Genomic DNA, 14,548 nt, shown 5'->3' with positions numbered 1-14,548 from the left:
GTGTTGTCAGATTAGTCATAAGGCATTACCGTACAATTTTGTAGGAATTACCGTACCGTGGGACACTGGTTTTTTTTTTTTTTTTTTTATTCTGTTTTACTGTTTTCTGACTTTTCTTTTTCTGTATTTCTGTTGTTTTTGTTTTGATTTTATTATTTTTTCGATTTTGATAATCGATTCGTTCGATATATCGAAAGCTCATTCGATGATTCGATTCGTGATGAAAATCGTATTCAGCGTTGTCAGATTAGTCATAAGGCATTACCGTACAATTTTGTAGGAATTACCGTACCAGACCTCGACCAAATGCAATTACCGTATATCTGGCAACACAGGTCGTAGGTATTTTATTTCAACTCCGTGTTGATCCGTACGTGTTTTCCATTTCGAAGGCGTCTGGCGTAGGAATGAAAAAGAGGCCTCTACCAGTTAGCTTGGTTGGTAGCGTGTTTGGCTTGTAAGGGTAAGGTTGCAAGCGCTAGGTCGCGGGTTCGATTCCCTCCCTGGGCAGATTTTATCCTGAACGGATAATGTTCGTTCCTTGGAACGGCTTTCTTTCCCTCATCCTGTCTTCCTTCTCTCTTCGATTTCGGGACGATAAAACCCATTTCGTCCAATGTCCAATGGATGATTGTAATGAAGGATCGAAGAGAATGAAAGGAAGAATGCAGGGATAAAATAAATAATACTTATAATACCTACTACATAAGATCCCAAAAAATAAGAACCTAGAAATAAAATCATATGTTCGCGGGTTTCGCGATTATGTTCGCGGATTTCGCGATTATGTTCGCGGATTTCGCGATTATGTTCGCGGATTTGAAGATTTTGTTCGCGTATTTGGCGATTACGGTCGCGGATTTGTTGCTGGGAATTGAGCTGAAAAACACTACAGCTTATCATCCACAGTGTAATGGTCTCATTGAGCGTTACCATCGGACGCTAAAAGCATTTCTAATGTGCAGACTAGACCTGAGTACAGGTTCTTGGACATCTGAACTTCCTGTCGTCCTTCTTAGCTTACGAAACATGTTCAAAGAAGACATTCAGGCCACACCAGCCAATTTAGTTTACGGGGATGGACGAAGAGATAGATCGGTAAAACCTATTGAAAATTCAGGTACATGACAGAAAATGTCCAGACCACGGCCTATCTTTATAACCCAGTCATTGCTCAGTCTGGAATCAGAACAGAAAGGAAATCTTAAGTAAGCTTAATAAGTAAACACTCTTGATTGGAAGATGTTAACAGTGGAGATCTACCAACTGACCCTTAGAGTTTAAAAAAAAAAAAAAACTTTGCCTGCAGGTACCTCTTGTTTACTAAGTGAGTGTACGATATGCCATCAAGGCAGATAAGTTACAATGCCATTGAATTTCTTGACCATTTAAATTTTTACGTACGCAGACAAGTAAATTTCTCAAAAAATTTTCATCATTAAAAAAGTAAAACAACTGCTTGCATTGGTGCATTCAAATGTAGATATCTTGTATGACAAGTGACTAGAGATAGGTAGGTGTGCAGCAAATGAAGAAAAACACTGGAATTCGGAAAGAATTTGTCAAGCTTCATTAAATTGAAATATAGAAATGTGGTACATCTGCGCGGACTTCTTGTCTGTCTTGGTTGCAGTTGGTTGCACCTGAAATGGAATTGGAGTGGAAAAATAATTAATTAGACTTTAAGACCTTCAATAATCAACTCATCGTCTACGCAATTTCAAGAGAGAGATCACTCAGTTAAGGGCCTCTTTATAACCATTCCGGCAACGAATCTCATTTAGGCTCGATATAGTCCAAAATCTAACGACCAAAAATTCCTTAGGTTTCTTCAAGCATCGTTCCCAAATTTTATCGAAATAGGACAAACTCTTCGGAAGTCACGGTGAAATGGACAAAATAAAGGAAAACCCATAGGAATGTGGTTACTCACACTATTTCCCTGTCATGCAAAGTGTTGGAATAGTTTATGTTGAGCGTTATCTTCATTTTTCTCAAACTTTCTTGTAGCTGTTTCAGATTTTCTTCTTGCTTCACTCGGGCAGTCTTATTGCTATGTTGTGGTCTATCAGCATAAGTTGTCAACAAATTTATTCTTTTGATATTTTTACAATTTTTTATGGCAAGCTCACAGAATTGAAGGAAATTGTAACACTGAAATCACAGAAAACAAAATAGTTTCTAGGTATCAGTCCTCATGTGCTTCTAAAAACATTTTGGTATAAAATCCAATCCCCATAAATCCCATAACCAAATCACATTTGAGATTACAAGCCTCATTCATTGCATAAAATGTAAAAAATATAGCTACATTGGTAGGTACCGAAAACCCAATAAATAATGTTCCCTTTCCCTTTTGCGCTTACCTCGTCCGGAATTTTGATGGCAATCAGCTGATCACTGTGTAATGTGCAGCAGTTCCGACTGTTGCACTCCTCATTCATACATCTGATGAGGCATTGGGTACTGCCGAATTTGGACGAAATCAGGTCCATTTTGTTTCCAGCCTGCGAAATGTTGACAAACAGAAAGATTAGTTTCTAGCCTGGAAAGTTCGAGCCAAGCACAATTGGAGCTCCGGTAAAAATTGGTGAATACAATTGAACCAGGATGATTTTTGCTTTCTATTATGTACATTGTACATCATAATTGCATTTTGGAATCCTATACAATGTAGGCCTATACAATGTATTTTGGAATCCTATATAATATATATTATGCTTAATGTGAAAGTATTGTGATTTTGTCAATATAGCGGCTTTTACCTTTTTCTAAGTTGTTATTTTTTGAGCCGGGTGGGTTTATTCCCAGCTGAGGTGTGGAGTTTTGTCCTCAATTCACAACTTTGATAATTTGACCACAGTAATAATAGGTCTGTATTACCCTACTTACCCTAATAATAGGTCTTGGAGTAAAGGAACTTTTCAGTGTCTTAAGTTGTGTCCACACATAGTTTACTGTCGCGTCGATCGACAAGGTGAATCTATGTTTTCGAGGCAGTGTACGGTTTCAGTAGACGTCGATCGACGGCGTTGACTATGTGTGGACACACCTTTAGTCTTACCTCGTAAAACTCCGGCTGAATGGTGACATGGGAAATGCCCTGCTGATAGAAGAAGTCAATCAGTTGATGTGTGCAGCACAAATAGTCTTGCGGGTTCAAGAAGATGATATGCGCTGTCGAGACGGTTTTATTGGACGTCAGTTGCCAAACGTGGATTTCATGGACGTTGAGGATGTTGGGGAACGCCTCCACTAGTTCGGTGCAGAGGGAGTCGATGTCAATGTGGTTCGGGATGGTCTGCAGGAGAATGTAGCCGGCATCCCGCACTGGAAAAAACAAGTTGATAAGATCTGACAATATGGTGATCCGGACACGGACAGTAAAGTACGTAAGTTGATTATTCTAGTGAGTTAGTGATTCCTATTGAAGTAGGGTCATCGGTTTTTGAAACGATGGGGTTGTCAGAGGCGTTATTAGATAAAGTAGTAAGGGCGCTCTTAGAGTCTGAGATTATTAAAAAGTTGGACGAAGGAAGGAATTTCCAAGCACAGATGAATAGCCATGAGCTCGGAGAAGTATACACACACCACCTGGTTAAGCGAGGAAACCTCGTTTTAGACTGCAAGAGTATTGGACCTTTTATTATGCAGGCTCGAGTGGGTATGCCTGGAAATATGTTTCAAGCCTTTAACTGGCATTTTTTAATCATTGGCATGCTAGGTAGGTACGTTTAATTTAAACTCACAAAGTGCCAACTTTAACGTGAAAAGCAAGGTCTATACCTGTGACTTACTGAAAGGGTAACTGAACAGGAGAAGCAGTAGGGCCGATATGATGGAGAGGATTGGATCCACATACTTTGCAACACTGGCATCGGTCAGGTATACAATGATTGAACAAATCATTACGATAACGCAACCTGGCGGATGGAGACGAACACGACACAATCAATAATAGTGCTTACCTATATTTATATTGTTCGAATAGGACTAAAAGGTCCTTTTACATCAGCAATAGGCTGCAGCTATTGTTCTCAAATTCCCAAATAATATTGGGGACAGAATTCTGTACCTCGGCTGGGACTGAATCCATTCCTTCCTGATTACCTACTAGGCGAGCGTCTTGACCACTACACCACCGAGGTAGGTATAATAACTAGTGGCTTTGTGAACTGTAGAACCCCTAAACCACGAATGTTCGATCGGGACCCCTAACATTCCTTTGTCCTATGTGTTGGACATTTCTTTCAAAAATCGGACAGACCGTTCGATAGTTATGAGTGTTATGATAACACAAACAGAAAAATTGCTTGGGTTCAAAGATTGTTCTTGATGTTATTATTAGCTGGGTGTCTTATTCTTTATCAGTAATCTACTAACAACTATTTACTAACAACTTGTCCACCTTCGAGTGTTTTCGAACACATTGCACTTTAACTTCGTAATAAAAGTACCTAGACAATGTACCTAGGTTCCACAAGTGCTTTAGACTAAAGCACTTGTAGAAAACAGCTATGTAGAAATGTTCCCCGCAGATTCAGTATTACCTTGAACAAAATAGCTAACTCGGTGGCATAGCGGTCAAGATGCTCTTCTGGTAATGACTTTGAACTGAAAGGTTAAATCAATAAAAATTGAATACGGTTCTTAGTTTACGTACATTGTTACTAATGCGGATAAAATAACAACAGGTGCCGGACCTGTTGAAGTAATTGAAGGGTTAACATGGCTTTCTAACAAAAAGCCCTTGTATTTCGATCGATGATCCCAAATTTAATCATGTGGTTGAGGATCTGGCTGGAGACCATCACGACCCCAGCTTCAGTTAATCTGATACAACAACAAATAGCAGACAATTTCAGTAATCAGCAAATCTTGTCATCCTCATCCTTTTGATCGTGGGCAGCTTCATTGGTTGATACTCTGGTAGTTGTCACTTCACATGGTCGGCCGATAGAGATCGCTTCAGGACGGCTTGAGTGCAATTGCTCCCGGCGTAGTAATCCTTCAGCTGCAGCTGCACGCAAGATTTCGAACAGTTTCCACTCATGCTGCCCGCTTTCTGTATTCTCACTCGCTTGTGACTAGTTTGTGTTGATTTGAGAAGATGTAGAATAGGTGTAGAGTTTCGCATGTAAGGTCTCCTGTGCGAGTGCTGTGCGCAGAAGGTTTTGATTTTCTTCTGCGCGGACTTCTTGTCTGTCTTGGTTGCAGTTGGTTGCACCTGAAATGGAATTGGAGTGGAAAAATAATTAATTAGACTTTAAGATGTTCAAAAATCAACTCATCGTCTACGCAATTTCAAGAGAGAGATCACTCAGTTAAGGGCCTCTCTATAACTATTCCGGCAATGAATCCCATTTAGGCTCGATATAGTACAAAATCGAGCGACCAAAAATTCCTTAGGTTTCTTCAAGCATCGTTCCCAAAATTTTATCGAAACAAGAGAAACTCTTCGGAAGTCACGGTGAAATAGACAAAATAAAGGAAAACCCAATACAGTGTCTATTGTAAGCCCGTAATGTCCTGGTGATGGTAGGAAAGGTCCATGGTTCAGTGAATAAATTGATTACACTGTTTTGAGCGATATGTCCCCCTCCTTCTCCTTACTTCACAAAGAACGCGTAATCCGCTCGTGATGATTTGTATTGTATCAAATATAGGAGTATACACAGGATGCAGGATATTATTCAATTTATACCAGAGCAAAATATACAGGGTTTATAGAACAAGAAACAACAATCAAGCTGGACCTGAAGTCCCGAAGTGAGGTTTATTTCGAGACTTCAGCCCGATTCCCACATTTTCCACTATCCGTTCAGATCACGCTCCAGTCACTGTACGTTCAACGAACGATATAATATTTTACGGGCATTTAGATGGGCGTCAGAAAATATTGACTTGAATTTGCCTTGATCAACACAAGAGGCCCATCTTTGATCGTTCGTCTGTAGTGTGGCCTGTACTGATGACGTTTAGTAAAATTATTATTTAGGATTCGGTTTAGTGTTTTCGTGTTCCAGTCGACTTCGATGGACATCGATGTTTTGAAAAGTGTGATGATTTTTATGCCGGGACACCTATCCGTGTTCAGACTTGATTTAAGTTCAACTTAAAAAAAAAGTGTTTCACCACCGTTTTTATTTCGCTGCAATGAAACAACAGCCACATTAGACTCGTGTGGTCTGTGTCATAGCATGCCCTGTTATGATCCTGTTCTTACCTCCGATCATAAGGTAACAGAATCCGTTGAGTATCATGCCTACAGCTCCCACCAGGAGTACTTGTAGTGGATGATGCATTTCATCATGGTGGCTGATGTGGCCTTAAGGTAACAGAATCCGTTGAGTATCATGCCTACAGCTCCCACCAGGAGTACTTGTAGTGGATGATGCATTTCATCATGGTGGCTGATATGGCCCATGCCTACAGCTCCCACCAGGAGTACTTGTAGTGGATGATGCATTTCATCATGGTGGCTGATGTGGCCTAGCGTCTGGGCTGCCTCTAGCATGAGAGAGAAGCAGAGGGAGGCTAGGAAGATGCAACCAATCAGCATGACCAGAACATCTATCCGAGCCCACCCGAATGTGTTGCGAAGTCTGGTCTCACTCGGGTTGCACTGGGGAACAAAAGAAATTGAGAACATTAGGAGAATTTTGATTTAAGGTATGTCCACACATAGTTGACCGATGTGGCCTAGCGTCTGGGCTGCCTCTAACATGAGAGAGAAGCAGAGGGAGGCTAGGAAGATGCAACCAATCAGCATGACCAGAACATCTATCCGAGCCCAGCCGAATGTGTTCCGAAGTCTCGTCTCACTCGGGTTGCACTGGGGAACAAAAGAAATCGAGAACATCAGGAGAATTTTGATTTAAGGTATGTCCACACATAGTTGAGTGGCTGTCGATCGACGACCGTCATCTATGTGTGGAGTGTGGACACACCTTTATAAAATAAATACCAAATTTCTTCTAATCTGGATGATAAGGGCAGACTTCCGCTTATGTTTTTTTTTTTCTCGGTGGTGTAGTGGTCAAGGCGCTCGACTGGTAAACAGGAGGGCGTGGGTTCAATCCCAGCCGAGGTATGGAATTTTATCCTCAATATAATTTGAGAATTTGACCACAATAATAGTAGTAGCCTACTGCTGGAGTAAAGGGACTTATCAGTCCTATGCGAGCAGTAAAAATAAGCACTATTATTATCATATAGGTAGGTACCTACGTAGGTAGTGTTTACATAAAGCGGAACTTTGAGCAGGGATGTTTGGTATGTGGAGATCATACTATTCATATTATTCTTCTCGATCGAAATAAATGTGCCAGCCTACTTAGCTTAGTTGGTAGTGCGTCTGCCTTGTAAGCGCTAGGCCGCGGGTTCGATTCCCGCCCAGGGCGGATTTTATCCTGATGGGATAATGTTCGTTCTCGGAAACGGCTGGCTTTCTCACCCGCGAACTGGCGCTTAATTTCTTCTGACGATGAGGCCACAATTCACGGTATGCTCACTTTCTTAAAAGCCCATAGGAACCAGTCATGTTTAATACTCCTGGATTAATTTTAATCAAGTTTAATTCTTGATTAACTTAATCCATAAACTTACTTTGACGTCAGACTGAGTCTTCAAAGTCTCTGCACTCTCCATACTTGACTTGACTGATGAGGAGTTCATGCACCGCTCCGTGTTATCTTTGTACTGTAAAGGATAACAAACAAATGAATTAGTTCCTAAAATTTCCATTATGTCAGAAAAAAAATTAGATAAAAAACATAAATTAATTTATTAGTTCTTAATGTCTAATCGTCAGCCACCTCGCACTCAGATCGTCTGATGGCAGACCGTCTGTCAGACAGGTGGAAACTTGGAACGTGTGTGGTGGAAAAAGTTTGAGGCCTAAGTAGTTTTGTCAGACAGTTTGATAAAATCATACTTAAAAGGCACTAATACTTCACTTCTAGGCTTTGTCTGGATTGCCTACACGAGGCCATCAGTATACCAACTATACCTGTATAGGTACGCACAAGTATTAGGTACTGCCTAATACCTACTAGGTAATGTTATTAGGTGTTTCAGGTTGGTCTCTAAATAGTCCATATCCTCAAGCCATTATAAAATAAATGTGAGAACATTTTTCCAACACACATTAAACTTGTACCTTATACGGAGTCTGGAGTACCTACAATAGGCGATTATAGTTGCCGTATCTAACGGTTTCCGGAAATCAGGGCAGTTTGTAAATTGAATCCTTTTTCAGGAGCTAGAGGAGGTAACTGCTGAAATTTCTGAAAACCGACATAACTAATGCATAACTCTCAATAAACCGACCAGCTAGCGATTAAGGATATTTTTTACCTACATTCTTTTTATTAGCTATGTTTACAACAGGCAGAAATTTATATCAATAGTCTCAATGGGCTATTCCTACCAAGTACATATTCCTACTAAGTACATAGGTAATGCTTACTGATAAAGTAGGCAGTAATGTCGTGTTATCGCACACCTAGTATTAGGTACCTACAATAATTCCAGGAAGTCCTACGTACCTACGTAATTATAAAATCTAAGATTTTTTCCATTGTAGCAGAGCATTTTCAACGCCAAGGTGCTGCATCCCGCAGATCTGTACGAACCTCTATGTGAAAGTCACAGGTCACAGGATAAGGACTATAAGGAGATCTCCTTAACTGGGAAGGTCATTCGCTTTCTGCCTCGCCGTGAGACAAAAGCTCCTCAAATGACCTCACGAGGTTGAGTGCACCTCAAACCATGGAGCGGAGTTTAGCGTGTCACGTGGTTTAGAGATCAGAACTCAGAAGTACGTATAAAACCCTGAAACTTACCTTGAGGGATGCTATGCAGCCAAAGAGCGCAATCAGGTTACAGAGGACATGGTAAGAATCGACCAGCAGGGTCAGCGCGTGCGTAAAGTGACTAACTACCAGTTGTACGAAGAAGTAACAGATGGTCAAAACCAGAACGATGTACATCTGCAGCGGATGATATTTGCGGAACAAATCCTTGATGGCCATCTTGGAGCTGTGTCCTGGTTCTGAAATAAATCGGAACAATGGAAATTTAGAAAGGTACGCACAAGTATTAGGTACTGCCTAATACCTACTAGGTAATGTTATTAGGTGTTTCAGGTTGGTCTCTAAATAGTCCATATCCTCAAGCCATTATAAAATAAATGTGAGAACATTTTTCCAACACACATTAAACTTGTACCTTATACGGAGTCTGGAGTACCTACAATAGGCGATTATAGTTGCCGTATCTAACGGTTTCCGGAAATCAGGGCAGTTTGTAAATTGAATCCTTTTTCAGGAGCTAGAGGAGGTAACTGCTGAAATTTCTGAAAACCGACATAACTAATGCATAACTCTCAATAAACCGACCAGCTAGCGATTAAGGATATTTTTTACCTACATTCTTTTTATTAGCTATGTTTACAACAGGCAGAAATTTATATCAATAGTCTCAATGGGCTATTCCTACCAAGTACATATTCCTACTAAGTACATAGGTAATGCTTACTGATAAAGTAGGCAGTAATGTCGTGTTATCGCACACCTAGTATTAGGTACCTACAATAATTCCAGGAAGTCCTACGTACCTACGTAATTATAAAATCTAAGATTTTTTCCATTGTAGCAGAGCATTTTCAACGCCAAGGTGCTGCATCCCGCAGATCTGTACGAACCTCTATGTGAAAGTCACAGGTCACAGGATAAGGACTATAAGGAGATCTCCTTAACTGGGAAGGTCATTCGCTTTCTGCCTCGCCGTGAGACAAAAGCTCCTCAAATGACCTCACGAGGTTGAGTGCACCTCAAACCATGGAGCGGAGTTTAGCGTGTCACGTGGTTTAGAGATCAGAACTCAGAAGTACGTATAAAACCCTGAAACTTACCTTGAGGGATGCTATGCAGCCAAAGAGCGCAATCAGGTTACAGAGGACATGGTAAGAATCGACCAGCAGGGTCAGCGCGTGCGTAAAGTGACTAACTACCAGTTGTACGAAGAAGTAACAGATGGTCAAAACCAGAACGATGTACATCTGCAGCGGATGATATTTGCGGAACAAATCCTTGATGGCCATCTTGGAGCTGTGTCCTGGTTCTGAAATAAATCGGAACAATGGAAATTTAGAATAGAATAGAATAGAATAGAATGTACCTTGTTTATCCTGCTCGAATGAGACTAAAAAGTCCCTTTACCCCAGCAGTCTAAACATGGTCTCGTGTATTTTATGGGTTTAACATAGTATAATACAAAATGTTTACAACAGACCTTAGGTACTTGATTATTAAAAAAATGAAAAACAGATTTTTTTTTTTTATACCAAACAGATAAGGTTCCCTTTCGGAATGACTGGTTTCTCCTTTCCTATGTTGCTTTTTCCTTCTCTTCGGTTTGGGAGCGATAAGACCTCGATTGTTAGGCCAGAAAGATCAATGTTTCACAGACCAGACTCTTGACGATTAGATGGCAGTGAGCATACTATGACTTGAACGGCAGATGTGAAGCCCACTTAATCCCTAGTAAGGCCGGCCATTCACTAACATTTAGACCTGACAGGCGAACCTGATAGTGAATGGCCAGCCCAAGAATATTTTGACGATACTGTGACTGAAGAGTAACTTGAACTGTACCTAGTGGAAATTGATCTTATCTTGTTAATCTTGATGATAGTATACAGGGTGTCCCAGAATGTATGCTTAAATTGTTTTAAAATTTCGAAAAACAAAAAAACCCGTAACTTTTTGATTTTTGATGCGGATATTTTGGCAATATCGTGACGTGCGAAAAATTTCGCGAAGTCCGCGAATCGGGTGCCAACTTTGGATTTTTAAATAAGAACCCCTTGTTTTTTTTTTTTTATTTACATATTCGTTTTCTACGTTAAATTTAAAGTACAATCTACTACTCACTCGAATTTTTGCGGTTCGCGGTTTTCGCGGAATTCGGAAACCGCGAATCAAAAATGCCTCAAAAATACAAGTGTGACCCATCTAATCGGAGTATTTTTTGCTCCCAAATTTTATAATGTCCTTATTATTTCATTTTGGTTCAATATTTCGCTGTTTGCGATAGCGCGGTGTTCGCGAAATCCGCGAATCCTACATATTTTTCAAATGTACGTGTGTGATATATCAAATCATGCTATTTTGAACGTATAAATCTTGTGGATATATTACTTTTTCAATTCATTTCTTTTTGGACAATTCGCGGTTTCCGAATTCCGCGAAAACCGCGAACCGCAAAAATTCGAGTGAGTAGTTAAATTTAACGTAGAAAACGAATAAGTAATAAAAATCAGGGGTTTTTATTTAAAAATTCAAAGTTGGCACCCAATTCGCGGACTTCGCGAAATTTTTTGCGCATCACGATATTGCCAAAACATCCGCATAAAAATCAAAAAGTTACGGGTTTTTTGTTTTTCGAAATTTCAAACAGGCTCCGAGAAAAACAATTTAAGCATAAATTCTGGGACACCCTGTATATAGTTTCTTACGATTTCGGTCACTAGCCTCAAATTTTCAACTCGACACAAAACAGTTACCTATCTCTAATTGCATGAGCACCGATTTTTGGTCCGCCATTTCGATACCAGTATTTGACTGATAAGAAACTGATATGCTGTAAGGATTTCCTGCAATCTGATTGGTTCCTTCATTTTGGGTTGATGACTCATTGCTGTCACATTGATCTGGATGAACTATAGTTAGTTTGAAACTTCTTGGAAGGTAGGTAGTCCTGGTAAGCGCTAGGTCACCGGTTCGATTCCCACCCAGGGCGGACTTTATCTTCAACCAGATAAGGTTCATTCTCAAAAGGGCTGGATTCCTATCCTGGCCTCCTTCTCCCTTAGATTTCGGGACGATAAGACCTCCTATGTTACAGTTCCATTGATCCAACCTTTTCAAAAAATGAAAAGAGGTACCTAACATCAGTTCGGACTTGGACAAACCAAACCTCAATGACCGACAGACCCGGTATACAAAATGTCCTGGGTCCATGGGTCAGGAACTCTGGATATCGCAGTCTGGAGTGATAACATACGATAACATTGTATTCCAATCGTTCTAGGCTATCAGAAATATTTGACCCGGCCCGGAAATCGAACCGAGATCTCGGTATCATAGTTGTAGAGAACTGTAGACCTAGGTAGGTATATGCATAGGACTGAAATAATGAAATGTAGGTATGTACCTACACTCCTTTAGTGTCCTAGTCTAGTGTAAGGATTTCCTGCAATCTGATTGGTTCCTTCATTTTGGGTTGATGACTCATTGCTGTCACATTGATCTGGATGAACTATAGGTACTCTTACTCTTAATATGGGGAATCGGAATATGGACTTTTTCTCTTATGAAGGCTTTCTTCTGCAGAATTGTATTGGATGAATGCCGGCCCCCCGAATCCCATAACGAGGAAATCTAAAGGGTAAACGTTAATGATGTACCGGGTACGGTGTGTGAAGTTAGCCCTGCTATTGGGCCATTCTCACTACATATAGCTTTTGTATACTCTCCAGCGTAAAATTACATATGTAAATCTGTAAAAATTACACGTTAAGCTACTTAAACACACAACTCGTACCATTAAATTAAGTAGGTTGTCTGCAATATAAATTAATTTCGGATAATAATGTAATTATAACATTAAATATTGGGCTCATTATAGTCGATAGAATTCACGAATAATAAAACAAGTTTTTATTAAATAAAATAATATAGCTAGTTTAAAAGCTAAATAGGTTGACTATGTATATTGGTATATATTGTCATATGTATGTAAATCTATTTTATGTATATGATTTACTGTTTTATGCATTTTGCATGTAGCACAATTTGCACACATCAGGCATATTTACACTCCCTTTTAGTCAGACTATCTGAAGTATCTGACCAGACACCGAACTAGGCTGACTAGGTAAACTATTTGAAGATTGTAGGAACAGAGCATGTGATATTATCGGACTACAAAAGATAACTAAGTCTAAGGTTGGACCATAATCCATAATATACCCTCCTGTGGTCTTAGACTCTCTGACTTACCACTTTATTTCAAACAATTTCTCATCTAACCTTTCTTTAATTCGGTGGAATTTGAATATTATAATAAATTTAATCGTACATTATTGTAAATTACAAACGTATTCAATTCTTTAGGCATGTACATATTTATGTTCTTCTTTTATAAAGTACTTAGATATGTAATGAAAGCTATGATGAGGTAGAAGGCATGTAGGCAGAAGATGCGAGTACCTATATGAAATTTATCACGCCGGTCGAAGACCATGTAGTCTGTAAAGACCATAGTACAGACTACAGAGACCACAATGCTTCATTCAAAGTCCCACTACTCCCCCAGATCAATGGGTCAATCATCATTGAAAGGGCTTCACATACGTTGATTCATATTGCTAAATCCAAAGTTTCAGCCATTGGTCCGTGTGTGTGTCTGTCCGTCTGTCTGTCTATCTGTAAACAAAATATCTCGAGAACGGTAAGCGCTAGAGACTTGAAATTTGGTATGCAGCTGTCAAATGCACAAGAGTGTACTCAGTGTACCTCTGTAGAGAAGTCAAACAGGACAAGAAGGAATAGAAATGAGATGGAAAATGGCAGAGATTATTGGAACTTTGTAAATCTTGTTGACACGGAAATTAGGGCTGAGCATTGCACAAAATTTTCTCCTAAGGAGGAGCCTGAAAAGGTGACTATGTCTCGGATTTGACGGAGAGTAGTAAACGAAGTAACGTCCAATAACTGGCTTACTATAGGATGAAATGGAGGTAGCTCCGTATTTCTTTCAGGTAACCCTCTTCTCCCTTCATAGAACAAAATAATATTACCATGAAAAATATTCAACTCCAGCATTTTCCTTCAAATAGGTACTCGCTTTCCTTTATAAAATAAACATTTAAATGGTAGGCATTGGTTAGGACAGCGTTATGAACATACCTACATTAGGTACATGTCGAAAATTTCTGTCCTAAATAATCTAAATATGTCCTCTAGGAAGTATTTCAAGGTAAAAACCCTCTCCACCTTATTCGCCCACCGAACATAATAATATGTATCCCCATGAAAAATGTATAGCTCCTCCATTTTCCCTCAGAAAGCCTCGCAGTGAAATTCCAGCGTAATTATTAGCTTGCTGGGAGTAAGTTGTTGGATTTTCTTTGGAAAATTTTCGGGGGGTAAAAAGGTTCCCTTGTCGAAAAAGGGTAGCTAGGAACCTAGAATGAATAATTGAATGACGTAAAATTGAATATTCAAAAAATACATCCCTCGTTCCTACGTTATCCACTTCGCTTTCCTCTCTGAATTCTAAAAGGATCCTTGCTCCTTGTATAATTTGTTTACATTAAAGTTAGGGAAGGAGGGTGGGAGAGGGTTTGCTGGTATTTTAAAACTGTCAAACACAAAATTTTCCACTTTGTTCGTTTCTCACAAAGAGCCCAACAGTTATGTGATGTGAGTTGTGACCTTACAAGGTCGAGGGGTTTCGGTTCGATTCGGCCTTGATGTTT

General features: G+C 39.8%; 1 protein-coding gene across 1 annotated transcript; it reads right to left on the bottom strand.

The window, feature by feature from the left end:
• Positions 1–1,070: 1,070 nt before the first annotated feature.
• LOC103511041 (zinc transporter 1-like) lies at positions 1,071–9,072 on the bottom strand. The gene is made up of 13 exons (XM_026824916.1): positions 8,847–9,072; positions 7,609–7,701; positions 6,683–6,835; positions 6,493–6,625; positions 6,227–6,328; positions 5,877–5,968; positions 4,941–5,227; positions 4,551–4,614; positions 3,798–3,939; positions 3,065–3,330; positions 2,367–2,507; positions 1,600–1,643; positions 1,071–1,179 (listed from the first exon to the last, which is right to left on the bottom strand). The coding sequence occupies exons 1-13, from the start codon at positions 9,033–9,035 to the stop codon at positions 1,071–1,073; spliced, it is 1,815 nt and encodes a 604-aa protein (XP_026680717.1). The 5' UTR covers positions 9,036–9,072.
• Between the last annotated feature and the right edge of the window lie 5,476 nt (positions 9,073–14,548).

The sequence above is a fragment of the Diaphorina citri genome, unplaced genomic scaffold (assembly GCF_000475195.1).
Source record: "Diaphorina citri unplaced genomic scaffold, Diaci psyllid genome assembly version 1.1 scaffold667, whole genome shotgun sequence".
Lineage (NCBI taxonomy): Eukaryota > Metazoa > Arthropoda > Insecta > Hemiptera > Psyllidae > Diaphorina > Diaphorina citri.
Note: the sequence above shows the minus strand (reverse complement) of the source record. Positions and strands in the feature narration are given on the sequence as shown.

What these genes read in the sequence shown, in the direction of transcription:
- LOC103511041 (XM_026824916.1), bottom strand. Translation starts at nt 9,035, where the DNA reads ATGGCCATCAAGGATTTGTTCCGCAAATATCATCCGCTGCAGATGTAC. An exon ending in CTATCGGCCGACCATGTGAA is followed by an intron (nt 4,615 to 4,940) that starts GTGACAACTACC and finishes TTAACCTTTCAG; the next exon opens with TTCAAAGTCATTACCAGAAG. An exon ending in CCATCAAAATTCCGGACGAG is followed by an intron (nt 1,644 to 2,366) that starts GTAAGCGCAAAA and finishes ATTCCATTTCAG; the next exon opens with GTGCAACCAACTGCAACCAA.